A 25,866-nucleotide genomic window follows, 5' to 3' on the forward strand; every position below is an offset into this window, starting at 1 on the left:
GAGAGGTGGCTATCAGTCCAAGTAGGTCAAATAGCACTGGGGGGGGAAGGGAGGATGAGAGGGACTGGGAGCGGGCAGGCGGGCAGTGGGTCCAGATGGCCAGCTCCTGCAAGCCAAGGGAATTGGCAAAGGAATAGCCTGAAGCGAACCCTCAGAAAGGTTCCTGAAATGCCTGCAGAGAAGTGGGATTAGGAGCAGAGGAAGAGCCTGCGGGGCTTGGAGGGGCCAGGTGGCAGGGGAGGGGGGCCAGGCCACATCCAGACCTGTGCTGGCCCCCTCATCCCAGCTCTCAGGAAGGTGAAGGCAAGGGCAGGTATCGGGGCCAGGAGAAACACCTGCGAGGAGTGGGGACGGAGTTGGATTCAGAGCGCCATTTCCAGGGCTTGCCGTCCACTGGCATTGCCAAGGTCATGGCTGTTTCTGCCAGTGGCATGCAGAGGCCTGGGAGACTATCCCACGGACCCCCTCCCAGTGGTTGAAAGGTCCATTCTCCCAGCAGATCCCTCCTTTGGCCAGTGTTTGGGGGGGCGCTCAAGGAATGCCACGGCCAAGCCCTGACCAGCACTGTGCTTCTGCACTCAGCACAGAAGTGATAATATTTATTGACGCAACCTCCCTTTCCCTCTCAATAGGAGGGATATGTGGGCAACTCCTCATTTCAAAACAAGGTTTCCTGTCCTTTTCGAACACATGGAGGAACTTTCAGAGCCACTAAGTGTGTGTGCGCGCTCGTGCGCACTCATGCGCTCATGCACAGAGTGGCTGCACATGCAGGCCTCCGAGGTCTGTGCTTGCCAAAATGGGAGTGTGGGTGTGTGCATGAACCCTGTTTGTTTTCATTGGTTTATTTGCAAAGCCTTTCATTTCCTCTGGGCCACGCAGCCCAGATGCGCCCCCAAAGCAGTTTGCAAGAATGAAATGGAGAGCGGTGGAATTTAAAATGCAGCATAACCACGCAAAGGTCCTTGACTAAGCCTCTTACTCCTTGGCCATTGGAGCCTGCTGGCCTCTGGCCTCTGTGCCTCCTGCGGATTCCCCCCCCCCCCGGCCTCCGAGGAGACAGGTAGCTGCAATCTTGTGGTTGCAGAATCCCTCCTGAAACCATGTGCTCCTTAGAAAGATCCATTCAGAAAACTGCCACCAATAGCAGGGAGAGAGGGGGACAAAGTCAACACAACGGCTTTCCTGCTAAGGCAATCTGCCCCTCCCTGCCTAAGTTATTGGAACTCCAGACAAGCCTTCCTGGGATGACCTCTACCTAGTGCAGCAGATACGGTATATGAGGACCTGGCCGACCAGGGTTGCTATCCCCACTCGGCAGCCCGGGATCAGTCACATTCTCTCAGAATGGCCTACCTCGCAGGGTTATTCTGAGGCTAGAACAGAGAGCATTCTGGTACAAGCACAACGAGCTCTTTAGGGGAAAGGTAGGATGGAAATCATGGCACCACAGAGTTGGAAGGGATCCCCAAGGGCCGTCTAGTCTGACCCCCTGCAATGCAGGAATCACAATGCAGCAGGATCCGTACAAGGCAGTTTTCTATGTTGCTTTCCATGGCCTGACACAGTGATGTGGCTCTTTGGTTTGCAGTCAGAACCAGGTCATCCACTCGGCCTGAGCTCTTGTGCTCCACTGTGCTTCTTGCGCCTGGCCCCATCCCACGGGGTCGATCTTTCCCACGTCTTCCGAGGCCCATCCCGGCCGCGGCGATGTAACGTCCCCTCCTCCCCAGGGTCGGCGATTCTCGCGGCTGCTCCTGCTCACAAGGAGCGCTCCATCTTCGCTTCTTCACTTGAACTTTGTTCTCTCCATCTCCCAGTTGCTGGATCTTAGTGATGCTGTTTCCTGCCAGATTGCTTTAAAAGAAAAAAAAAATCACCCCTATCCAAAAGCTGACCTCTCGCTTGAGTGGCGCCTTTTCTCCGCATGGGTAATGAGAGGCTCTGTTCCAGCTGCCACTTAACCTTCTCCTGGATACGCTCACGCCTCGGAGCTACTGCAGGCTCTGTAGGACTCAAGTTTTGCAGACCGAGAGAATCAATCTGCTAACTGCCTTCCGAATTCCTCCATGAATCTGCTGCCTGTCCCCCTTCCTCCCTGCCCTTCACAGAACTGGCCGCTGTGCTCATTATGCTATTCCCAGTTCTGAACGCAGAGGTCATCCCGTCCATGCACATGCAGCTGGAAAGCTAGCAACGCTTGCCTGCAATTAGAAAACAACCCCATCGGTCCTTCACAGGCATTTGCTGCCCTCTTCCCTCAGTTCCACCTGAAGTTCTTTCCCCTAAAGAACCAAGAGTCTTGTGGCACCTTCAGGACTAGTACATTTATTTTATTTGTTTTTATTTATTCCATACATATCCTACCTTTCTCTCCAAGGAGCTCCAGGGCGGGGGCTAGGTGGTTCTCCCCCTCCTCATTTAATCCCTACAGCAACCCTGTGAGAGTAAGTTTGGCTGAGAGGCAGCAACTGACCCAAGGTCACTCCTCGTGAGCTTTATTATTATTATTATTATTATTATTATTATTATTTATTTATTTATTATTATTATTTATACCCCGTCCATCTGGCTGGGTTTCCCCAGCCACTCTGGGCAGCTCTCAACAGAATTAATGATAATAATAATAAAAGCAATAAAACATCAGTCATTAAAAACTTCCCTAAACAGGGCCGCCTTCAGATGTCTTCTAAAAGTCAGATAGTTGTTTATTTCCTTGACTTCTGGTGGGAGGGCATTCCAGAGGGTGGGCGCCACCACCGAGAAGGCCCTCTGCCTGGTTCCCTGTAACCTCACTTCTCACAGGGAGGGAACTGCCAGAAGGCCCTTGGAGCTGGACCTCGGTGTCCAGGCTGAACGATGGGGGTAGAGATGCTCCTTCAGGTAAACTGGGCCGAGCAGAAGGGATTTGAATCCTGGTCTCTCCCAGGTCTTAATCTGATACACTCACCACGACATCACACTACCTAGATTCCATGTTCATAGAATTGTAGAATCATAGAGTTGGAAGGGACCCCGAGGGTCATCTAGTCCACCCCCCTGCAATGCAAGAATTTCAACTAGGTAATACGTGACAGCTCTCCACTCCATGACTTATCCTGACTTACAGGATGAGATGCACACATAATTGGGGTGGAGGATTGCCAACAAGAAGGTCAGAGATGCAGCTTCTCGGCTCCCACATGCCTCAGTTGTTTCCCCAAAGGACGCCTGGCCTGTACCCTGATGTATGTAGTAATGTGTGGAGGTTTTATTTTATTTGTTTTTTATCTTCTATTTTGGAAATGTACCGTACATCCAGTTTTTTTTCCTTTATTTTTTTTTGGGGGGGGAGCCAAGGTGGGGCCCTAAGCTGTAACTTGTTTAGCTTATACTTAAATCCGGCACTTCACACCCCCAGCAACCACCCCCACAACAAAACCCTCCAAACAATTCCCTGGGCCAAGAGTCTGTTCCGCAGCCTCATCTTTTGCAGCTGGAGTCAGTCCAGGCCCCAGACTCTACAATTCTATTCCTCTGTTCACTCTGTTTCCTCCTATCCTTCCTTTGACTGGCCCCCGAAATAGCTTCTCCGGCCCAAAGACTCCTCAACTGCAGCCCCGTCTTCTTTCCTCGTCTCTCCCTCTCACTCAAGCACCCCTCTCCCTCCATCGCTTTGGGCCTTGCTCGCTGCCAGATTTGCCACACCTTGGGCTGCGCTTGACTCTGGGAGCCGCTATGGAAGGATGGAGAGCTACAGGGCTGAGAGTGTGACTGGGGGGGGGGGCAGCTGCAAGAGTCAGAAAGCGCCTGGAGCCCCTGCGAGAGGAGCTTTGTGCAGGGACTGGACCTCTGCAGCTGAATCACTCAGCAGCGTGACAAGCTGTTCCCACTGCCTCATTGCACAGTCACATGCAGGATGTGTCCTTGACAGGAGTTGCCAACATGGAGGGACTCCTTTAAAAGCCCCCCTTCCCCTTTTGCAAAGCCGTAGACAATCTGCTTCATAATCAAGGGCGAGAAATAGATCTTTATTATTTCACGGTTAAGAGTACTCGTGGACATGACATGAAGCTGGATGCTGGAAGATTCAGGACAGGTTTTTAAAAAGTCCTTTTTCCCCACAGTGCAGAGTTAATCTATGGAACTCCCTCCCACAGGAGGGAGGGGTGGCCACAAACCTAGATGGCTTTCAAAGAGGATTAAACAGATTCATGGAGGGTGCCATCAATAGTTTGTAGCTATGGTGACCCTACTCTTCCTCCATAGCTGGAGGCAGCAATGTTTGTGGATACCAGTTGCTGAAAACCACAGAGATGGGCATGGATCCATTAGCTGAGATTCCTGCATTTCATGGGGTTGGACTAGATGACCCTCAGGATCCCTTCCAACATTTCTACGATTCTGTTATTCTAAGTCAGGCATCCCCAAACTTTGGCCCTCCAGATGTTTTGGACTGCAATTCCCATCATCCCTGACCACTGGTCCTGTTAGCTAGGGGTCATGGGAGATGTAGGCCAAAACATCTGGAGGGCCGCAGTTTGGGGATGCCTGTTCTAAGTGATTGTGCTTGAATCTTGCTCACGGGCTTCCCCCCGGGGCATCTGGTTGGTCGCTGTGAGAACAGGAGGTTGGACTGGGTGGGCCGTGGGCCTGCTCCAGCCGTGCTCCACTTATGTTATTGTGTGCTTTATACCAAGTCAGGCCATTGGTCCTTCCAGCCCAGCATTGTCTGCACTGACTGGCAGCGTCTCTCCAGGGTTTCAGATGGGATACTTTTCCTTGCCAGGATTTGAACTTGTGCTCTGCTGGTGAGCTGCAACACAGCACAACTAAAACGTCTCAATGAAAGTTCTCACTGCTGCATTCCATGGCTTTTGGAAGCTTGGAAAGAAGGAGTGGGGAAGGTAGGCCAGCTTCCCCCAAGCTTGTGCCCTTCAAATGTTGTGTGTGGCAACTGACACCAGCCAGCACAGCTGTTGCGTAGGAGAGCAGATGCAGTGGGACATAGACGGCAGGCGCACTCTGGGTTCATCCACAATACCCCTTGTTGCACTGCTTTCCCCCAGGAAAAAACACTCTTTAGTGCTCAATTGGAGTAAACAGCAATTGAGTTTCCTGCAGATTGTCATTTGTTCCGATTTAGAGCTAAAGAGTAGATTTCCCTTGGGGGAATACAGCAGGGCAAGGGCAAAGCTCCTCAAACTCCTGCTTTCTAGGCAATGGGCAGTTGGAAGTGTGGACAAGCCCTCTGTCCTTAAGGCACATCTGAAGCACAATCCCCCCCCCCGAATTCTGGGTTTGTTAAGGGTTGCAGGGAATTGTAACTCTGGGTTGACCACCCTTCTGCCGGTCCTGTGATTTCTGAGACGTTTTACTTTTTTCCTCCTGTGGTTTCCTGCTGATTCAGAACAAATATGAGTTGGGTTTTCTGTGGATTCACGTTTGACCCAATTCAGCAGTAAACTGTGGGTTTTCCTGGCGAAATAGGTGGGACGAAAGAAAAATCTCCCAAATTGATGCCCAGAATTCTTTGGCAGAAGGAATGTCCACCACCATCCAAGGCAGTCCATTCTGTTTCTGCTACTCTCAGAAAGTTCTTCCTGATGTTCAGTCGGAATCTCCTTTCTTGTAATGTGAATCCATTGGTTCGGGTCTGACCCTCATGAGCAGGAGAAAACAAGCTTCCTCCACCTTCCATGTTTCAGCCCTTCAGATATTTGAAGATGGCTATCATGTCCCCTCTCAGTCTTCTGTTCTCCATGCTAAACAGACCCAGCTCCCTCGTGATCACTGAGCCTAACCAGCTTCCCAGGAAAGCAAGACCCTGCCAGGGCTTCTCCAGCTGTGATTCCTTCACAGCAGAGGGCTGGACTAGATGAGCCTTGGGGTCCCTTCCAGCTCTACGATTCTATCTTTTGTACACTGAAGAAAGCATTTTGCATAAGTTGGGCATTGTACCCAAAGGGCAAGGCGAAAACGGCAGTGGAGGTCAGTCCAGGCCCCTTTCTGCACCCGAAACATCTGCCATGCTCCTTTTCTGCCAGCATGTAGATGAGCCCAAGAGGAACCCATAAACCAATAATAAATAATAAAGCTGCTCTCAGAGGAAATGGGGGGGGGCCTGGCCAGGCCCCTCTCTTTGCTTCCTGGCACCCAAGCTGCTCATTTACTGGGTCCCAGATTCTCTAACGGTTGGGCTTTTAAAGAAAGCGAGTGGCTTCTGCCAGGAGCCTGAACTCCCAGCTGTTGCGGCTGCAACATTACAGCTGCTCGGCTCCTGCCTGCTCAGAAACGAGGCTGGCGCGAGCCCTTCGCTTGCCAAAAAATTGCCTGTGACACTGCCAGCCTGCCTGTGATCAGACCGACATGCAATTAAGCATTTCCCCCAAGCGGCTGATGGTGGGGAAATAATGATTACCTTGCTCAGCTCATTGAGCACAAGCCCAAACTGCCGCCTCCCACAGCGAGCTCTCCTGGCCCCTCTGCTTGGCAAGCCCCCTCCCTCCCTGTCAAGGTGCCCAGAGGGTGGCACTGACTGGTAGCGCCATTGGGGGATCCTGGGGGGGGAGAGTGGAAGCGCGCACGACACAATTTTTAAAAAAATAATTTTTATTGATTTTCTATAAGCATTTATAACACATAAACATAAGAGAAGAAAAAACAAAGAAGAAACACATATATATCAAATACAAAATATAACACTACAAAACTTAAAATAGACATAAAAGCAATCAAAAACACTCAAACATATATCAACTTATTTCCATCTTTTAAATCATTGTCTCTTGTACTTCCCCAAATCCCCTCTAACTGATTTTCTTTTTAATGCCCTCTTTAGCAGTTTCTTATTCATTACTTCTAGTATTTATCATCATATTTTTACTTCATCCCTCTTTACATCGATCTTTTAATTTTGATTCATTTACCTATTTCGCACTCATCTCTTTCTTCCCTAATGCTTTAACAGCAATATTTCCCTAAATATTCAGTCTTTTTATAATCAAAAATAATTCCCTAAATAAATTTTAATTTTTTTCCAATCTTCCTCGATTCTCTCATCTGCTTGGTCTCGGAGTCTTCCTGTCAATTCTGCTAGTTCCATAAAGTCCATCAGTTTCATTTGCCATTCTTGTATGGTAGGCAATTCTTCTTTTTTCCAGTATTTCGCAATTAAAATCCTCGCAGCTGTGGTGGCATACATAAAGAAATTAACGTCCTTTTTCAGGATTTCTTCCCCAACTATACCAAGTAAAAAGGCCTCTGGTTTTTTCAAAAAAGTGTTTTTGAATATCTTTTTCATTTCATTGTAAATCATTTCCCAGAAGCTTTTTATCTTGGGACATGTCCACCACATGTGATAGAATGAGCCTGCAAGACACAAATTTGCCTCTGCTCACCTCAAGCGCCTAAAGGCGTTCCGCTCCCCTGAGCCAAAATAGTTGCTTTCTTTCAGTGGTTTCAGAGAGCTTTTATAAGAACAGCCAAATCAATTCAATACCCAACTAGCCATGTAAGAGGAGCCTGCAGGATCAGGCCAGTGGCCCACCCAGTCCAGCACCCTGCCCCCACGGTGGCCAACCAGATACCTGTGGGAAACCTGAAAGAGGGATTCGACCACAAGAGCAATACTCTCCCTTCCTGTGAGCTTTCTAGCAACTGGTATTCAGAAGCATTGCCAGCCCCAGCTGTGGAGACAGAGCATAGAATCAGAATCATAGAATTCTTGAGTTGGAAGGGACCCTGCGGGTCATCTAGTCCAACCCCCTGCAATGCAGGAATCTCAACTAAAGTATGGATCTCAACTAAAGCCATGGTGGCGAGGAGCCGTTTATACTTACCCCGAAGGACATCTTTCTTTCTTCCTGAGTCCCAGCTGGGTGGAGGCTGGCTGGGACTATTCACCGAAGCGGGGGGGGGGGAACACACACACTCTGCACTTGCTCTGAGGCACACTTTTCATTATTTCTTTACAAGCACCTCTCGTAATTTTCCTGTCCTGGGGAAAACTGCCTGCCAGTCGGCGGTCGGTTTAATCCGGCCCCTGTGGCTCAACAACTTCAATCCTAAAAAAACCCCCACAAAACTTTGGGGTAAAATCGTCGGCCCTCACGCCTGCCTTAGTGAATCACAACCCATTAGGGAGCGTAGTGGTGGGCTCTCTGACTCAACACTCTGGTTGAACAATTTCATAGGATATACACACCCCATAGTTTAATCAGCATTTACCTAAGTTCTTTAAGTCTTTACTAAAAAATTTTTTCAAATGAATACATTTGGCTGTCATAATTTTTCTGCTCCTAAACATTCATTTACAGTCTTTGTCACTGCAGGGTTTTGTTTTTTGTTTTTTGTGAGATTTTTAAGGCTTTAATTGAACAAAAGCCTCTTTGGAGCAGGGGATTTGGAAGTGCCTGGAACGCTGAGCTACAACAAGCTGTGCCCTCTCAGCAGGAAAACATGGACCTGGGAGAGACCAGAGTTCGAATTCTGCAACTCAGCCACAATGCTCACCGGGGTGACCTTGGGGATCAGTCCCTGTCCTGTCTCAGCCTTACCTACCTCACAGGGTTGGTGTGGGGATTTAAATGAGGAAGGGGGAGAACCATGCCTGCCACCTTGAGCTCCTTGGAGAAAAGGGAGGGATATATAGGCAACAGATCAATAAAGGAAGAATAAACTGTTTCAAATAGGAGCCTAGGAAGCTGCCTTCTGTGTAGCCAGACCTTCAGCCTGAATGTATTAGATAGATAGAATCATAGAATCATAGAGTTGGAAGATATGGAGACTCCACCACACTCCTTGGCAGCAAGTTCCACTGTCGAACAGCTCTTACTGTCAGGTAGTTCTTCCTAATGTTTAGGTGGAATCTTCTTTCTTGTAGTTTGAATCCACTGCTCCATGTCCGCTTCTCTGGAGCACCAGAAAACAACCTTTCTCCCTCCTCTATATGACATCCTTTTATATATTTGAACACGGCTATCATATCACTCTTTCAACTCTATGATTCTATGAAGAGGTGAATAAAACAACTTTGTTTGACCTGAGGTGGCTTTCAAAGTACGTAGGTCAGGCAGATTCCTGTGGGTTTCTTGCTTGGATGCTGCAGACTGGGGACAGAGGGCCACTGGCCTCCTGTTCTGCTCGTGGGGCTTCCTGGCGCAGGCAACCGACTTACCACTGCAGAAAAGAGGATGATGCAGTGATTAAATGGACCGGCCTCGATCACATCCACTGGGGGGTGGGGCTTTTTTTTCTTTTTTATATTTTAAAAAATGGGATCCAGATGAGGCTCGATCATCAAGAAGGGAACATGGAGGGCTTGGAAGGAATCCCCTGAAAGCCAGAGCCATTAGAGTGATAGCAGCCGGCATAAATGCATCAGGTTGCCATGGCGACGGAGAGGCAGGCAAGCAAGCGCTTGCAATCTATGGATCTCTGAGGCAAAAGTCACAGATGCAGAAAGCGACTGGAAAGATGAAGGAATGAAAGAGGCTGGCTTGCAGAGGATTCCTTGGCTAGCTGGGTTGGGAAGTAGGTGTTTTTTGGGGTCGGGTAGGCTTCCTCTGGAGGGCAGGAAGCCATGTCAAGAGCCGTCAGTGTCCATATCTGCCCCCAGCAACCGTTTAGGCTGAAATCCTGCAGGCACCTTGCCTGGAAAGAAGCCCCACTGAATACCACAAGACTGTCCTCCGTGCAAAGAGGCCGAGGGTTGCACTCCTGTGTAAGTTTTCAGATTTCACAGTAAGAGAAGGCAGAACCCAGGGATGCCTCAAATGCATCAGGGACCCTTCTGGGGCCACACCAGCCTTTGAGGGCGGCTTTTTTGCCAGGCTGGAATACGGATCCTAGGAATTGGACCAGGCCTCTTACTTGCCTGGGCAGAGGGCAGAGTCTGGGTATGCAAAAACAAATCTCTTGACTTCGGCCTGGCTGGAATGTAGTTTGTTGACTGACATCTCCACTCCACCCACTTTTTGTCTTTGGCCCCACCTGGCGTGTGCCATCCCCCCCAGAAAGCTTTCTACAGGCTGAAAGCATTACGCATATCTGTCAGGCTTCGGGGAATTGGAATAAGCAGATCAAACGAAAGGAGCGTTCTTACCAGTTAGTTTCTTTAATAATCACAGCAAGAGACAAAAGGAATGCACATCTCTCTAGAAATGGTGTTGCTCCCAGTTAAGGTTCACCCCCTCCGTCCCCATTAATCTACATCACTCCTAGGTAGAGTAATCCGAGTTTGTTGCCTCTACGCTCTCTGCACTCTCAGAGCCCACCTAGTCTTAGGTGAAGGGGGGTCAGGAATGCTCTCCAAGGACACTGAATCTGCCAGCTCTCTCTGTCCCAGTGTTTCCTCTTCTAGCTATTCCTCACCCAGTATTTCCCAGCTTTCCCCCTCTGGACTATGTCCCTCTGCAAACCACTGTCCTCCTGGCCTTGGGAAGGAAAAATGATGGGGGGGGGCAGATGCTCCCACCATTCCTCCCCAGTCCAGGCCCTGAAAATATATTTGGCCTATAGGCAGAGTAACACATGCCTAACACACACACACACACCCTGCCTTTGCCTGGGTAGCAAATATGTCAGGGAGATGGGTTTCCGCTTAGCCTTGACATGCCAATGTCCTGAATCAGGGCCACATTTAGGTTTGATGTGAAGTCCTTTGTCAACAACAAATTGTCACTGTTTTTCTGTGTTGAATGTATGCTATATGGTAATTTATGGACCTCATAGGGATCTCAAGCCATTTGCCCATGTTGCCTTGCAACCAGTCCATGCAGAATGTAGGCACCCTATATATTGAAAGCAGCAAACCAGGGATATTTTAGGGAGGAGGCTAGCAGGCGGGGCCCATGACTTGCATCATAGGAGCCTACACAATACAAAACACTGTTGCTGTACGTAGGTTTTATTTTATCTTATATTTTGGAAATGTACATCCAGTCTTTTTTTCCTTTAAATTTTTTTGGGGGGCCCAAGAGAGTGGGGCCCTAAGCTATAACTTGTTTAGCTTATATGTAAATCTGGCACTGTGCAGGAAGATACTTAACAACAGAGATTGTTTCTTTCCTGTGCAGCAGCAGCTGTATGGCTGGGGGGTGAGCAGGGTGTGGCAGAATAGCAACCTTTTAAGTGGGCAGGAGTTTGCTGCAACCGGCTCCAGGTGGTTCGTCGCATCCTGGCACAAGTTGGCATTTTATGGGAATGCTGCTCCACACTCTCCCAGTCTGGTACCATCGATGGCAAGACACCGGGATGGCTCTGCTCTGCCTCCAGACATGCTTCCGAATCCCAGTTGCTGGAAACCACAGGAGGGGAGAGTTGCTCTTGTGTTCTGATCCCGCTTGCGGGTTTCCCATTCGGGCATCTGGTTGGCCACTGAGAGAACAGGATGCTGGACTAGATGGGCCGTTGGAGCGGCATGTTATGTCTTTAGGAACAAGAGAAGGCTGGCAAGCAGAAACAGTTGTTTGCAGCCTGCTTACTGAGGGTGACATTTATCACGTGTGGGCCGATATCCGCTGTAGCTCCGAGAAACTGGCATCAACAATTTGTGGCTGCGACGAAAGCAGGGTTCACATCCCTTGGGCTGCATTCAAATCCTCTCCATACCTGGAGTTTTAGGTCATTGTTTTAATCTTTGCTGTACAACACCCCAGGTGCCCCCTAACGGCAGAGGATGTGGCAGAAAAGTTTTAAACAAACAGCTCTGCACAAATAAATAAATCATGCACCTTTAAAAGGAATAGGTTCCTCTGATAGCCTTTTAAAAGTGAGCTGCCACATTCCTTGCGACGGATGTTTTCAATACTAGGAACTGCTTCTTGGGGGCTACCCATATTCAGGTCATTTTTTTCTTGAGATGCAGTGGAGGGGAAATGCAATTTTTGTGTGAGTCCCTGGAGGGGGGGGACTTCTCCTTGGTCTTTTTTGCTGTGAAACTGTGGAAGCAGAGATGAGTGGGCAGGGCCCCTGGATGGGGAGAACTGCAAAGCTGGCTGTTTGAGCTCCTGGCGTAGCAGGCGGGCAACATCTTCGCAGCACAGCCAGTTCTTGAGCTGTTCTCCTGTTGCCATCGGCCTGGGAAAACTTGAGCAATATCAGGAAAAAATTGGGATCTGGGTACACAGTGCAGGAATCGCATGACTGCTTGCAGAGATGCTCTCAACCCAAGAGGGGACAGGAGTGCAGAATCAGATATGGTTCTGATCTGCTTCTCCAGATCTGCAGTGAAGGGCTTTTGTTTCTGAGTGAGGTGGTCTGCTTTGTTGAGTCCCCTGCTACTCCCACTTCTATGAGCTGGCCAGACCCAGTGCAACCAAGCTCCCCCTTATTCCTCTCCTTTGGCCAAGCAACCTCCCACTCTGGGGAGGAGCCTGCCTTCTCTTCCTTGAGGAACTGTAGCAGGGCCTGCCTTGAATTGGCCCCACGGTTACCAATCGCTGCTCTAATTAGCAGGAGCTCACCTTAGGCTCTCCACTCCCCATCCTGCTTTGTAACATTTGTGCAATAGTGGCAGTGATCCCTTCCAGGGGCCATTTACATCTCAACAGTCCGCCAGCAGTCCTCTTAGTAGGTGAAGTCAAAGTGCGTTGGAGTTAACTTAGCAGCCCTAAGGCGAATCGAAGCCTGTTGTCGTTTTGTGTCATTAAACGCCGATGGGCGGAGCTGATGTTGCTAATTCACCCTGGGTCTCCCCTCCTCTTTTCTTTCTCCCCTGCAGTGCCTTTTAGAGAAACTCCCAGCTACACGAAGAGGAGGCGGATCATCGGCATGGGCGGCCTCTCCTCCCCCCGCCTGTTGCAGCGGTCTGCCAGCGACAACAATTTGAAGTCCGAGAGCCGCCCGTCCTACTCCCCAGTGCCCTCGCTCCGCGGCCTGCCCCAACAGCTGCTGGCTCAGATGCAGGAAGCCGCTGTCGGGGTGGGGTTGGGGGACAGTAGCCTGGTGAGCACGGGCAGCTCCCGGAGCGCCCACAGCCGCTCCCCGTCGCTGCAGCGTGTGCGGGAAGAGAAGGAGGCCGATGCCCACACACTCAGGAGAAGCAGCCGCGGCAAGGCCAGGTGAGAGAAGGCACGCGAGAGAGGGAGGAACGGGGGGGGACCCCCTTGGACCACCCAGGATCACGCACACCTGCTTCCTGGTTGACTTAGCTGCTTCCGGGGGGGGGCATAGGGGAAGTTCTGGTGGTGGCTGAGTTCCTCTGGGGGTCCACAAGCTGGGAATAGGGCTCCAGCCACATTTGTGGCTCTAATGTGGGAGGGGTGGGCTGGCCAGTGGCGCTGCTGAAATGCTGGACAGCTCCCCCTGCTCCCTAAGGGGTCTGCATCTATCCATTCCGTTGACTGGCGCCTCTGAGGATGGGGGAGCTGTCCAGCGTGCTGAAGGCAGGCTGCCTTGAGGGCCTGCCCTCCCCTCCAAGGGAGGTGGGTGCCTCAGCTGCCTCCCTCCCTCCAGACCCATCTGGTCAATGCATGCTTCTGGGTCCGTTGTGACAAGTGCCATCAGCCAAGGGGCGGATCTTGAAACTGATCCACAGGAAAGTGGTGTATTTCAGACCGTGAACCAACACAATGGCCAACTGGGTGCTCCCTCGTCTACGTTGTCTGGGGTGGGTACGGATTTTGGTAGGGTGAGAAAGCGACCGCGCAAGGGAGATTCTGGGGAGCAGCCATTGCGCCCTTTGGCATCTTGGCAAGGTTGTGGAGATGGGGAGAGGCCATGGAAGATGGCATCTCTCGTGTCTTATTATGTATCCCTGGTTGTAGCCAGTTGCAAGTTACACCTGCCTTGGCCAACTTGTTGCCCCCCCCCCTATACATTTAGGAAAACAGCTTTCATCAGCCCCAGCCGGCAACAGATTAGCCAAGGCTGGTGTATGAAATCACAGCCACGCTGTTCCAATATTAGGAATTTCAGTGGCTGTGCCTGTGTCTCCGTACTACCTGCTTTTCCCTAGCCTTTTCCTGGGTACATGGGTGGTGGGCGTGGCTATTCCTTGCTGTTACTGAGCAGTGGACCTGGGGGACAAATTAATGAGGGGTCTCAAAAACCCCCTCAGTTGGTACCTGGGGAGGGGATGTGGTTGCCCGTGAACTAACGTGAAGAAGAATCTCTTGGGATGGTGCCTGGACAGACCTGGGAGAAGAAAGTGACCAGTCTGGATGTGCCAAGTTTCTTTTGGTATTAATAATCACCTCCAATAGTCTGTCCCTGTTTTGGTTATTAATTCCCAGCTTGGGATGGTAACAAGCTGTTCAGTGTCACAGTATGAGTGACAGGCAGCATGCCACACAGGGCTTTGCTGGGGACAGGATGTCCTTGTCGCTGTAGTACTCTGCATAGGAATGTTAAACCTATGAAAACAGAGAAAAATCCTCCCTTTCCTGTAAACTTCTTTGTCACTAGTTCGTTTTGTGATCATAGAATCGTAGAGTTGGAAGAGACCACAAGGGCCATCCAGTCCAACCCCCTGCCAAGCAGGAAACACCATCAAAGCATTATTGACATATGCCTGTCAAGCGTCTCCTTAAAGACCTCCAAAGAAGGAGATTCCACCACACTCCTTGGCAGCAAATTCCACTGCCGAACAGCTCTTACTGTCAGGAAGTTCTTCCTAATGTTTAGGTGGAATCTTCTTTCTTGTAGTTTGAATCCATTGCTCCATGTCCGCTTCTCTGGAGCAGCAGAAAACAATTCTGCCCACCCACCAGCAGAATCATTTGCCCATCAGCTTCACTACTTCCCCAGAAGTTAACGCACTGCCAGGCATGTTGTTTCTTGATTAATGATTCATTACTTCTTATTATTCAATTCATTTCTACACCGCTTTATATAAAGATCTCAAAGCGGTTTACAGCACATTAAAGCATCAAATAAAACAACCCAGAATAAAACGTTACTGAAGAAACTCAAATATACATTTAAAGCAACATAATTAACAGGAAACTTTCACCTTATCTTAAAGATTCGAAAATAAAACATTACAAAGGAGGTCAACTGCCGAATGTAAAGCAAAGCTTTGAAAAAATATATCTTAAACATTTCAAAAGATAACATTACTAAAAGGCAGTCAAATATAAAATGCACATTTAAAACAGCACTATTAGCAAGAGACTTATCTTAAGCATAGAACATTGCTGCTACCAGTGCACTGGAAGAAGCAAAGATCACCAGCATCGAAGCAATGATTCTTCAATATCAACTTTGTTGGACTGGTCATGTTGCGCGGATGCCTGATTATCGTCTTCCAAAGCAACTACTCTATTCCGAAGTTAAAAATGGAAAGCACCATGCTGGTTTAAAGACTCCCTCAAGGCGTTTTTTTAAAAAAAATGTAGCATAAACACCAACAATTGAGGAAACACTTGACTGTGAGCACTCCAGCTGGAGAACAGCCTTTACCAAAGGTGTTATAGACTTTGAAGACACTTGAACTCAGGACACAAGGGAGAAACCTGCTTAGAGGAAGGCACACTTGACAAATCCACACCGTAATCAACTGCCGCCGGAAAGCAAATGTCCCCAATGTGGAAGGACGTGTGGATCCAGAGTCGGCCTCCACAGTCGCTTACAGACTCACTGTTAAAAACCATGTTTATGGAAGACAATCATACTCGGCTATGAGTGATTGCCGAAGAAGAAGAAGAAGAAGAAGAAGAAGAAGAAGAAGAAGAAGAAGAAGAAGAAGAGGGTTGTTCATGGTGGGTTGAAGGTTGATGACCTGGGTTTGCATTAAGAGACGGCCAAGATGGTCAGGCAAATAATCAATATAACTAATGGAGTCCTGTAGTCCTGTAGTTCAAGGATGCTGTAGACAAGGAGCATAAAAAATGCCATTAGTTTCGGACTTTTTTTTTAAAAAAAGTAATAATAATCGCAGAGTGCCTTCCCTCCAACCATCCTGAGGACGCTGTCAGACAGGCTAAGAGAGTCCTGCACCAAGGAAAGAGAGTTGGTCCAGCATCTGTTAGCGATCCTTGACGCTCAGGATGTCCTGCCTTAGGGAGGATGAGTCTCTGGGAAAGAGCTGCTGGTGTCATAATCAGAATGACCCACCAGGTGGCAGTCTGATGGAATGATGTGATTACCCAGCAAGGAAGGAAATTGTTCCTATTGAGACAGATCCAACTTGGGGCAAACAGAGTGGGCGGTGGCTTCCTGATGCCCCCTCCTCTTCAGAGCAGCCTTCCCCAGAAAGAACTAGCTGGATTCCCAGATTCTGGGCTCCAAGGAGGTGTGCAGTACAGTATTAAATAAAACATAAAAATACCAGCAAAATACAAATGTTTCAAAAATAACACAGGCAAACAACAAGGGGGGGGGAGGAAGTATCAACACCAGTGCAATCTTATAAAAACTGTTCCGTTAGGTAACCTTTTGTGCTACTTAAAATCTTAGTCTAGGAAAAACTGCTTGTGAGGTCACTTTGATCCAGGGTGGGTAGAAGATCTCTGGGCAATTTGTGTAAATTGGCAAGAGTTTCTGGCTGCCGGTTGTTCAACAATAGGAACGGCAAAAGAGGCTGCGGCAGTGAAGAAAGCTTGGGTTGTGGGAGTGGAAGGTCTGTGAGCAAATTCCTGGGTTTGGAATGTGCTCAGAGACACCCTGTTCTTTAATTTTGTGTCTTTTGTCCCTGGCTTTGATGGACAGATCCTGGGGTTCTTATAAGAAAAGCACACAGTCAATTCCCACACCTGTTCTGATCCCTCTCTGGTTGCACTGAGGCATGAGACTTGCCCAGATATGGGACCTCCTCTCTGTTTGAGTAGTGGAATTTTCTGGAGTAAGGGGCTTCCCCTATCAGGCCATGGGGTGGTTTGTTTTTATGGCAAAATAGGACATTCTTCCCTCTATGGTTGTGGGGCTCTTTTCCCACCTGTTGACAAAGACAACTCAGAAACCTGTTGATGACACCCAAATCGGTGAGCCTTTTCCCCCAATGGCTTCCTTGTTCCCCTCAAGGCCAACAGCTTCCCTCCTACACTGAAACGCTCGTTGGAGTAAATAATAATCATTGTAAAAAATACAAAGCTTGTCTCTGTTGCTCTGCTTCCTATTCTGGGGGACCAACGTGGTTGCTAAGATCTGCAAAGGGATCTTAGCAACCGTGCTGGTCCCACCGAGCAAGAAGCAAAGTGTGGATGCTGTTTTTAAACCCAACCATCTTTTAAGAAACAGGAGGGGAAGTGGCTGAGTTGTGCAGAAATCTCCCTGCAGCCTCTGGAAAGATTCTGCATAACTTGGAATGGAGCCACCTGCCCTTTAAGTCATGGCTCCGTGGTCGATCACTCACTTTACATGCAGAAGGTGCCGGGTTCAATTCCTAGCGGTATTGAAGGAAGGGCTGAGAAGGAAGAGCCTCTGAGCTCCAGAGCCCAGAGGGGCAGAGACGTTCCTTGGGCTCGTTGGCAGGATGGTTGCGAATCAGCATAAGGCACCTCCATAGCGTCATGTCAACAGGCCTGCCTGGTTGATTCCTTCTTGTGGGACTAGTTGATTCGTATGGAGGCAGTGTGGTGTAGCAGTTAGTGTCAGAGTTGGACTGGGATCTGGGAGAGACCAGGGCTCCAATCTCCACTTGGCCATGAAGCTCACTGCCAGTCACTGCCTCTAAGTCTAACCTACCTCACAGGGCTGTTGTGGGCGTAAAATAAAGAGGGGTGGAGGGCCATGTACAGCACCTTGCACTCCTTGGAGAAAATGGTGGGATCTAAATGGCCTCGGTCCAGTATACCTGAAGGAGCGTCTCCACCTCCATCATTCTGCCCGGACACTGAGGTCCAGCACTGAGGGCCTTCTGGCGGTTCCCTCGTTGTGAGAATGAGGTTACAGGGAACCAAGCGGAGGGCCTTCTTGGTGGTGGTGCCTGCTCTGTGGAACGCCCTCCCAACAGATGTCAAAGAGTAAAACAACTACCAGACTTTTAGAAGACACCTGAAGGCAGCTCTGTTCAGGGAGGCTTTTAATGTTTCATAGATTCTTGTGTTTTATTTTTCTGTTGGAAGCCGTCCAGAGTGGCTGGGGAAACCCAGCCAGATTGGTGGGGTATAAATAATAAATTATTATTAATATTAATATTAATATTAATATTAATATTATTAAATGCAATAAGTACTAAGTCAATAATAAACAGCGAAGTTTGGAGTTTGTAAAAATACACTCAGATTAGGAGAATGGATTTCTTTCTTTCTTTTAAATATTTTTAATTAGTTTTTTTTCTTTAAAAAAGGGAGGAAGGGTTATACAATGCAAAATACAATGTTATCAAACAGGATCTGGCAACGGGAGAACGAGACAACTAACCACGTCACACGCGTGTGTGTCTCCTGCGCCACTGATATTCTGAGCCATCTCTGACGTTTCTACTGGACCAGGTCGGAGGCCCTGCAGCCCTTCCTTGGGGTTTCTCAGCCTGTTCCCAAGAAGTTCACAGGGAACAGAGACCCTCGGGGATCTTTGCAGGAGCCGTTCGTTTTCTCGATCTGCGGTGGCCTTTGGCATCCCTTGCCATGCTGGAGCTCTGTGGCAAAGTGATACAGAGTTTACATCCTGCAGAGAGAAGCTGCAGCTCGGAACATATCAAAAATCACCTCTAGTAGGACCCCATTCCCTAGTTCAACCTTCCCCAACCAGGTGCTCCCCAGATCTTTTGAACTATCAGCCCTAGCCGTCTTGCCTGTGTTGGGGAAGGATGTTGGGAACGGGTGGTCCAGATTCTCACCCCTTTGAGCAGGCAGGGCCCACCCTGGGTGTCAGCAAAATGCATTGCTCCCCAACCTCCCCCTTTCCTTTTCCAGAGGATTTCTGCCAACCATCCTTCCCCCTTCTCCCTCCTGTTCATTCAGACCTTCAGCTGGTGCTCCCCCTGCTCAAGCAGCGGTGGAAAACCTTGGGGTTTTATTTTTAATATTCTCTCGCCCATCCCCAGAGGCCCCACCATAATCAAGTGCCTGTCTCTGGCTGTTTGCGTGTGTGTTTGTTAGTCATGTGAATTAATTTCCTCACCCGCCCACAATCCATTTATTGAATTTCAACCACAGGAGTCAGAAGCCGGCCTCGGAAATGGCCTTTCTGCTGCAAGGCGGATGTTCTCTGCGCAGAGAGTGCGGGGGGGGGGGAAGCACCTCCCACCAGCAGCCCCACACCCCACCCATCCCAATGGGGGCCTGATCCACCGGGAAGTTCTCCCCCGCAAGCCCCATTGAAATGAACAGGAGCTGCCTGCCCTTCGTTTCAGTGGGGCCCATGCAGAAGAACCCTCCCGGTGGATCGGGACCTGTAATGTGTCCAATTTGTCACTTGGCCACTCTCAGTTGCACCTTACTACTGTATATATGTCATAAAATTTGCACACCACTTGATCGTAAAACAGAAAAACAAAGAAACAAACTCAAACCTGTTTAAAAAGAAAAGACAAAGCTATAAAATCGAGACAAATTGTACAACAATATTTTGAAACATGCAAAAGTTAATACACTAAAACAGATTTAAATCACCTCAACTTTCTTTTTTTCTTTTAAATTTCAATTCTTTATTAAATTTTTGTTTTTACAAAACAGAGCAAAATATCCCAAAATGACAATACAAAATAAACAAAACACATAGAATAATATAATAACAGGATATTCCCAAGTAAAATACTGTACAATCCTTGGTAAATCAGAATCTGCAATCCTTTCATCCAATCATATCAGCCCAATCCTTTATCTCCTCCCCTTCCCTCCTCTCCTGGTATTTACCCTCCCACTCGTTATATAAATTATATTTGAAATACTTGCTGCTTTATATAGTTCCATGTAAAATTTGAGAATACTTCTTTTATTTCTTTCTAGTTGTATATTATTTTCTCATTTTGGACAATTTTGTTTATCATGTTTTGGGTTTTTCTTTTTTTGAGCTGCCAACTTTCTAAGCATCTGAGTAGGCTTGCCCAAACAAGCTTGCTTTCAGCAAGTGTCGAAAATAGTGCAGTGAAGGGGCCTGCTTGATCTCAATAGGCAGGGAGTTCCAAAGTGTAGCTTTTGCCACACTAAACTATTGAGTTCTTACCAATGCAAAATGGGTTTCCCGTGGCTTCAAGTTTTCATCCTGAATGGACACTTATGAGCTAGCACTATCATAATTGTCTGAGGGGTTCAGGATGCCAAATTCTGCTCCCGTGGGTGAAATCCTGTCCTTGTGCAATGGGACGACAGAGAAGCCTCCTGGGGTGAGTCAGTGGGTGGGTTTGGCTTGCAATCTGGGCCTGACGGTTGCCGTGTTTGGGGGAGGGGGGAGACCCGCTAGGGGTTCCCCGAACCATCTCAGCCCATCTCTCCATCGAGTGCCTGTTTCAACCCACTTGCTCCCTTTCCTTGCAGATCACGTGGGTCGATCAGAATGGGGGACTCCATTCTGTTGAAAAGCTTCTCCACCCCTCCTGCCCTCGCCCACCTTGCCTCTTCCCCTGCAAAAAAAAAAAAAACTTTCTCACTCATCTCTGCCCATGTGTTGGTGGTAACAGTGCTTTGTGGAGGGCTGGGGGAGTGCGGACCCTCCCATCTGCCCCTAGCAACACATGTGAGCCAAGGGTGCTACAATGCCACCTGCTCACATAGAACCGTAGAAATGTAGAATTGGATGGGGCACCAAGCAGGGTCATCGAGCCCAACTCCCTGTGATGCAGGAATTTCCACTAAAGCATCCATGACAGGTGGCCATCAAGCCTCTGCTTAAAAACCTCCGAGGAAGGAGAGTCCACCACCTCTTGTGGGAGACAGTTCCAATGGTCAGAATCTTATGTTTGGTCAGAATCTCCTCTCTTGTAAGTTGAAGCCATTGGTTCGAGTCCTACCGTCTGGAAAAGAAGAAGACAAGCTTTCTCCACCTTCCATGGTTAGACGTTTACCTCCTCTCCTAGGAGGGACACTCTGTGTGAGCCAAGACAATAACGTTCTCCAGAATAACACTTCTTTAGGGAGAATGCAGCCTCTGAGCCCATCAGAAACTGTTCTCACTTCTTTCCTGTCAATAATAATAATAATAATAATAATAATAATAATAATAATAATAATTTATACCCCACCTCTTTCCCTGACATTGATTCAAGGCGGTTTACAGATAAAAATAAGAAGAGCTAAGAAACATAGAAATAAAATCCTTTAAAAAGAAATTAAACATGGATAGAATTAAAACTCTCTCTATACATTTAAAATCCATTAGAATCATAAAAATAATTGCAATAACACCAGCCTGGCAGCCAAATCATGATCTCCCCCCACATCTTGTGTTAAGTGTACCAAGGTTCCAGCGCCACAAGCTCAATGCAAAACAAGATTAATAGCTCATACAATCTTTGCACAGATATCATTACTGCTGTTACTGCTATTATTTCATATTAGGGCTGTCGCCCAATAAATGGAAATCTGAGCTGATTAATTGCATGAGTCTTGCTCGGTTAATCAATTGATTAAATTTTCCTATTTGTACATGTGAGAAAACAACAGCCACTGTGGTTCTGAAGCAGAAAGACCAGGTCTCCAGGCGAGGCTGGCCAGAAAGCAGCAAAGGAGGCAAATGGCATTTTATTGTGTGTGTTTTATACATGCTGTACTTATTGCTGCTGCTGCTGTTATTATTATTATTATTTATTCTAAAGCACCTAACATCTACGAGAACGGGGAAAGGACTATAATGATAGCCATAATTACAATCATCAAAAGTGTTTTGCTTACAGCTGTTGTGGTTTTCGAGTTGTGGGGTTTTCATTGGGAATTAAATAATCCAAGCAGCCTTGGAACCAAGGAAGGTTTCTGCTGGTTTTCTGCAAATGCTTTCACTTGTGTCTACATGGAACAGAGCCTCATCATGGATGCAGACATGGGGGCTGGGGTGTCTCTCTGCACATGCTGTGGGAATGTTCAGGGAAGCAGGAGAGGATATATTGTTTATTAATATCCTTCCTAACTTGCGCTAGCAAGTTCTGTAACTTAGCAAAGTTTTACATTCCCCTTTTAAACGCACAGCAGGTAGCTGGTTGCAGGCTTGTTTAAGCCTCTTAATATCAGATTCCTGGTAATTCCCCTTCATAGCTGCCAAGTTTTCCCTTTTCTCGCGAGGAAGCCTATTCAGCATAAGGGAAAATCCCTTTAAAAAAGGGATAACTTGGCAGCTATGTTCCCCTTATATCCCCCTTAAAAGAATAAACACGCCACAATCTTGTGTAAATAAAAGAAGTTTACTCACACATTCAGTTCACAGATGGATCCCTGAAGGCAGACTTAGTTACAAAGTATGTAAATGTGAGTCTATCCCAGGCGTAGGCAAACTCGACCCTCCAGATGTTTTGGGACTACAACTCCCATCATCCCTAGCTAACAGGACCAGTGGTCAGGGATGATGGGAGTTGTGGTCCCAAAACATCTGGAGGGCCGAGTTTGCCTATGCCTGGTCTATCCCATATGGAGATAGTCCCTTTGTTAGCTGAAAGCCAACAGAGCATCTCTAGTTAAAAAGCTGGTGGTCCTACGATGGAGGAAGCCGAAGAGAAAAAAAGGAGGGAGGTTGTGTGCCCTGTGCTTTTGTTACCTGCACAGGTAAGGTCATGCCCGCCTCTAGCCACATGCGAAGGAAGTTTGTCCCAGCCCAGGAGGAAACAGGAAGTTCCGATTGGCTGGACCAAACATTTCCCCCGCATGTCCACTCTAGGAAAAAAAGGAATGATGTACTTGTCTGATCTGTGTATCACATCCGACACATGCTTCATGTTCAGACTGTCATCGGCTTAGGCAGGAAGCCCTTTTAGGAGGAGTTCTTCAGCACCAGCAGCTCTGATGCACAGTCCGACTTACTCCCCTGTCAGCCCCAAGGAGGCTCCCGATGCCCTATGAACCCGCACCCCGTCTTCAGAACGCTGCTTCCCCCAGACTCAAAGGAAGAGTTTGAGCTTCAGACTCCACCCAAGAGCTCCAAGGCCCTGAGGAACCTTCCCCAACTCAGTTGCCACTGCTCCCAACCTTTCCCCTCAGAATGGAGAAGCATGGAATCATGGAGTTGGAGGGGACCCCGGGGGTCATCCAGTCCAACCCCCTGCAATTCAGGAATCTCAACTAAAGCATCCATGACAGATGGTGTCAGGCTTCAGGGAATCAGCTTCCTCCCCCGTGGCAGTAGATAAGCAGAACAAAAGAAAAGAAGTCTTCTTACCAGTTAGAAACTTTAATAATCACAGCGAGAGGACAAAGAACCCATCTCCTAGGAATGGCGGTGCTCCCAAATAAGGATTCCAGCTCCTTGTTGTTGTTTAGTCGTGCCCGACTCTTGGTGACCCTATGGACCATAGCACGCCAGGCACTCCTGTCTTCCACTGCCTCCCGCAGTTTGGTCAAACTCATGTTTGTAGCTTCGAGAACATTGTCCAACCATCTTGTCCTCTGACGTCCTCTTCTCTTTCTGCCCTCCATCTTTCCCAACATCAGGGTCTTTTCCAGGGAGTCTTCTCTTCTCATGAGGTGGCCAAAGTATTGGAGCCTCAGCTTCAGGATCTGTCCTTCCAATGAGCACTCAGGGCCGATTTCCTTCAGAATGGATAGGTTTGATTTTCTTGCAGTCCATGGGACTCTCAAGAGTCTCCTCCAGCACGACTGAGCACATGCCAGGGCCCCAAGGCCAGCAAAGGACCATCCACCATTGCTGCTTTGCACAGACTATCCAAGAAAAGAAGGCACAGCTTGAGAGAATTTTCAGTTGCCATGAGTTGCCTCTTCCAGGGGATGGGGGTCAGTGAGTGCTATGCCCAAGATCCCCCTGTCTGGGTGTGGGGGGGGGGGGGAGCCCTGGAGCTAATACTGGCAAAGCCTTGTCTTCCTCCAAGCCCTGACGCCAGGTCACTTGAGAGACATTTTGCAAAATAATAATAATAATGCATTATTTCCTGCCCACTGCAGCCGGAACAATTATTTTCAGGGTTGTCCTGGCAGCATAACTAAGCCAAGCAGATCTGTAGTGGTTAATAATAATAATAATAATAATAATAATAATAATTATTTTATTTATACCCCGCCCTCCCCAGTCAGAACCGGGCTCAGGGCGGCTAACACCAATAAAATTACAATAACATAAAATAAAAGATAACAATTAATTAAAATACAGATTAAAATACAATATTAAAATTTTAAAACGCAGCCTCATTTTAAGTAGTCTATAAATCAAAACCACGAGGGAGGAAAACACAGGGGTCAGACTGAATCCAGCCCCAAGGCCAGGTGGAACAGGGTCTCCTGTGAAAGAGCATTCCACCAATCTAGCCACCTTATGGCTCGGGACCTCCAAAGTGTTATTTGTGGACCTTAAGGTCCTCTGCGGGGCATACCGGGAGAGGCGGTCCCGTAGGTACGAGGGTCCTAAGCCGCATAGGGCTTTAAAGGTCAAAACCAGCACCTTAAACCGGGAACCAGTGCAGCTGGTAAAGCACTGGATGAATGTGTTAAGAATGGTGGGCTCATAATCTGGTGAACCAGGTTCGATTCCCCACTCCTCCACATGCAGCTTGGGCTAGTCACACTTCTCTGAAGTCTCTCAGCCTCACTCACCTCACAGAGTGTTTGTTGGAGGGGAGGAAGGAAAAGGAGATTGTTAGCCGCTTTGAGACTCCTTAAGGGGAGTGAAAGGCGGGATATCAAGTCCAAACTCTTCTTCTTTATTGAGGATGCTAATGTTTTGAGGGTCATCGGTAGAACAAGGTGAAATTGGAGCTTTCTTTCCCAGTGATGGCTATGGCATTGCAAGGGATTCTGGGGCATCTGATTCAGCCATTCGGAATGGCAGAAAGATTCGCCCTGGTCAGGAAGTCATCCTCTTGTGGAAATCACTTCCGTTGGGTGTGCAGGTGAAGTGATGCTCATTATTTCTTTACCAAAGCGCCATCATTTCTCAGCTCCTTTCACAAAGGGGCACTCTGATTAAAATCTCCCTTAGAATTCACTTTTGTAACAAGTGAGGAATGGGCTAATTGCTTTTGCAAACCGATTCATTCCTCCTGCCCTGGGCAGAACTGCTCGATTCATCTCAGGAATGTGAATTTAAGTGGGGAGGGGGCAAAATGGCTTGTTTCTATATATGCATTTGTTTGTTCTGCTAAAGATCTAGAGAATCGCAGTGGGTGTTGTCAATTCTGTAAATTAACTTTAGGTTCAGGAGTGCCAACAGAGGCATCTGTGGCTTGCACCAGGTTTTGGGGGGAAGCCCAAGATCCCATTCTTCAAATGTCTGACCTTCCTGGGGAATTGGCTCTCTGTACCCAGGTGGCTCTGTGGGTTAAACCACTGAGCCTAGAGCTTGCTGATCAGAAGGTCAGCGGTTCGAATCCCTGTGGCGGGGTGAGCTCCATAGCTGCCAAGTTTTCCCTTTTCTCGCGAGGAAGCCTATTCAGCATAAGGGAATTTCCCTTTAAAAAAGGGAGAACTTGGCAGCTATGGTGAGCTCCCGTTGCTCGGTCCCAGCTCCTGCCAACCTAGCAGTTCGAAAGCACATCAAAATGCAAGTAGATAAATAAGAACCACTACAGCGGGAAGGTAAACGGTGTTTCCGTGTGCTGCTCTGGTTCGCCAGAAGCGGCTTTGTCATGCTGGCCACATGACCTTGAAACTATACGCCGGCTCCCTCGGCCAATAATGTGAGATGAGCGCGCAACCCCAGAGTCGGTCACGACTGGACCTAATAGTCAGGGGTCCCTTTACATTTACCTTTTACAGAAGCAACAATTTGTTGTGGACTTCAGCCCCATCCCTGCTCCCCCCCCCCAGAAGCAAAAAAAACCCAACCCACCACCAAGTGTGAATTAAAAACCTTGATTGAGTGGGGAGGGGGAGATGTTGATCCCCTATTCCCTGAGCATGCAGACTTGGG

The 25,866-nt window shown here is 48.3% G+C and overlaps 1 protein-coding gene across 7 annotated transcripts in view; it reads left to right on the plus strand.

Annotated features, from left to right (window-relative positions):
- The window catches only part of SHANK3 (SH3 and multiple ankyrin repeat domains 3), a 419,062-nt gene that overhangs the window by 178,844 nt on the left and 214,352 nt on the right, over nt 1-25,866 (plus strand). For all 7 annotated transcript variants that reach the window (XM_088676559.1, XM_060279323.2, XM_088676556.1 and 4 more), the window contains one exon: nt 12,704-13,043. In XM_088676559.1, the coding sequence (XP_088532685.1) occupies nt 12,704-13,043 (340 nt within the window). The remainder of the gene's footprint in view (nt 1-12,703; nt 13,044-25,866) is intronic.

Source organism: Zootoca vivipara, chromosome 9, assembly GCF_965207765.1.
Source record: "Zootoca vivipara chromosome 9, rZooViv2.hap1.1, whole genome shotgun sequence".
Taxonomy (NCBI): domain Eukaryota; kingdom Metazoa; phylum Chordata; class Lepidosauria; order Squamata; family Lacertidae; genus Zootoca; species Zootoca vivipara.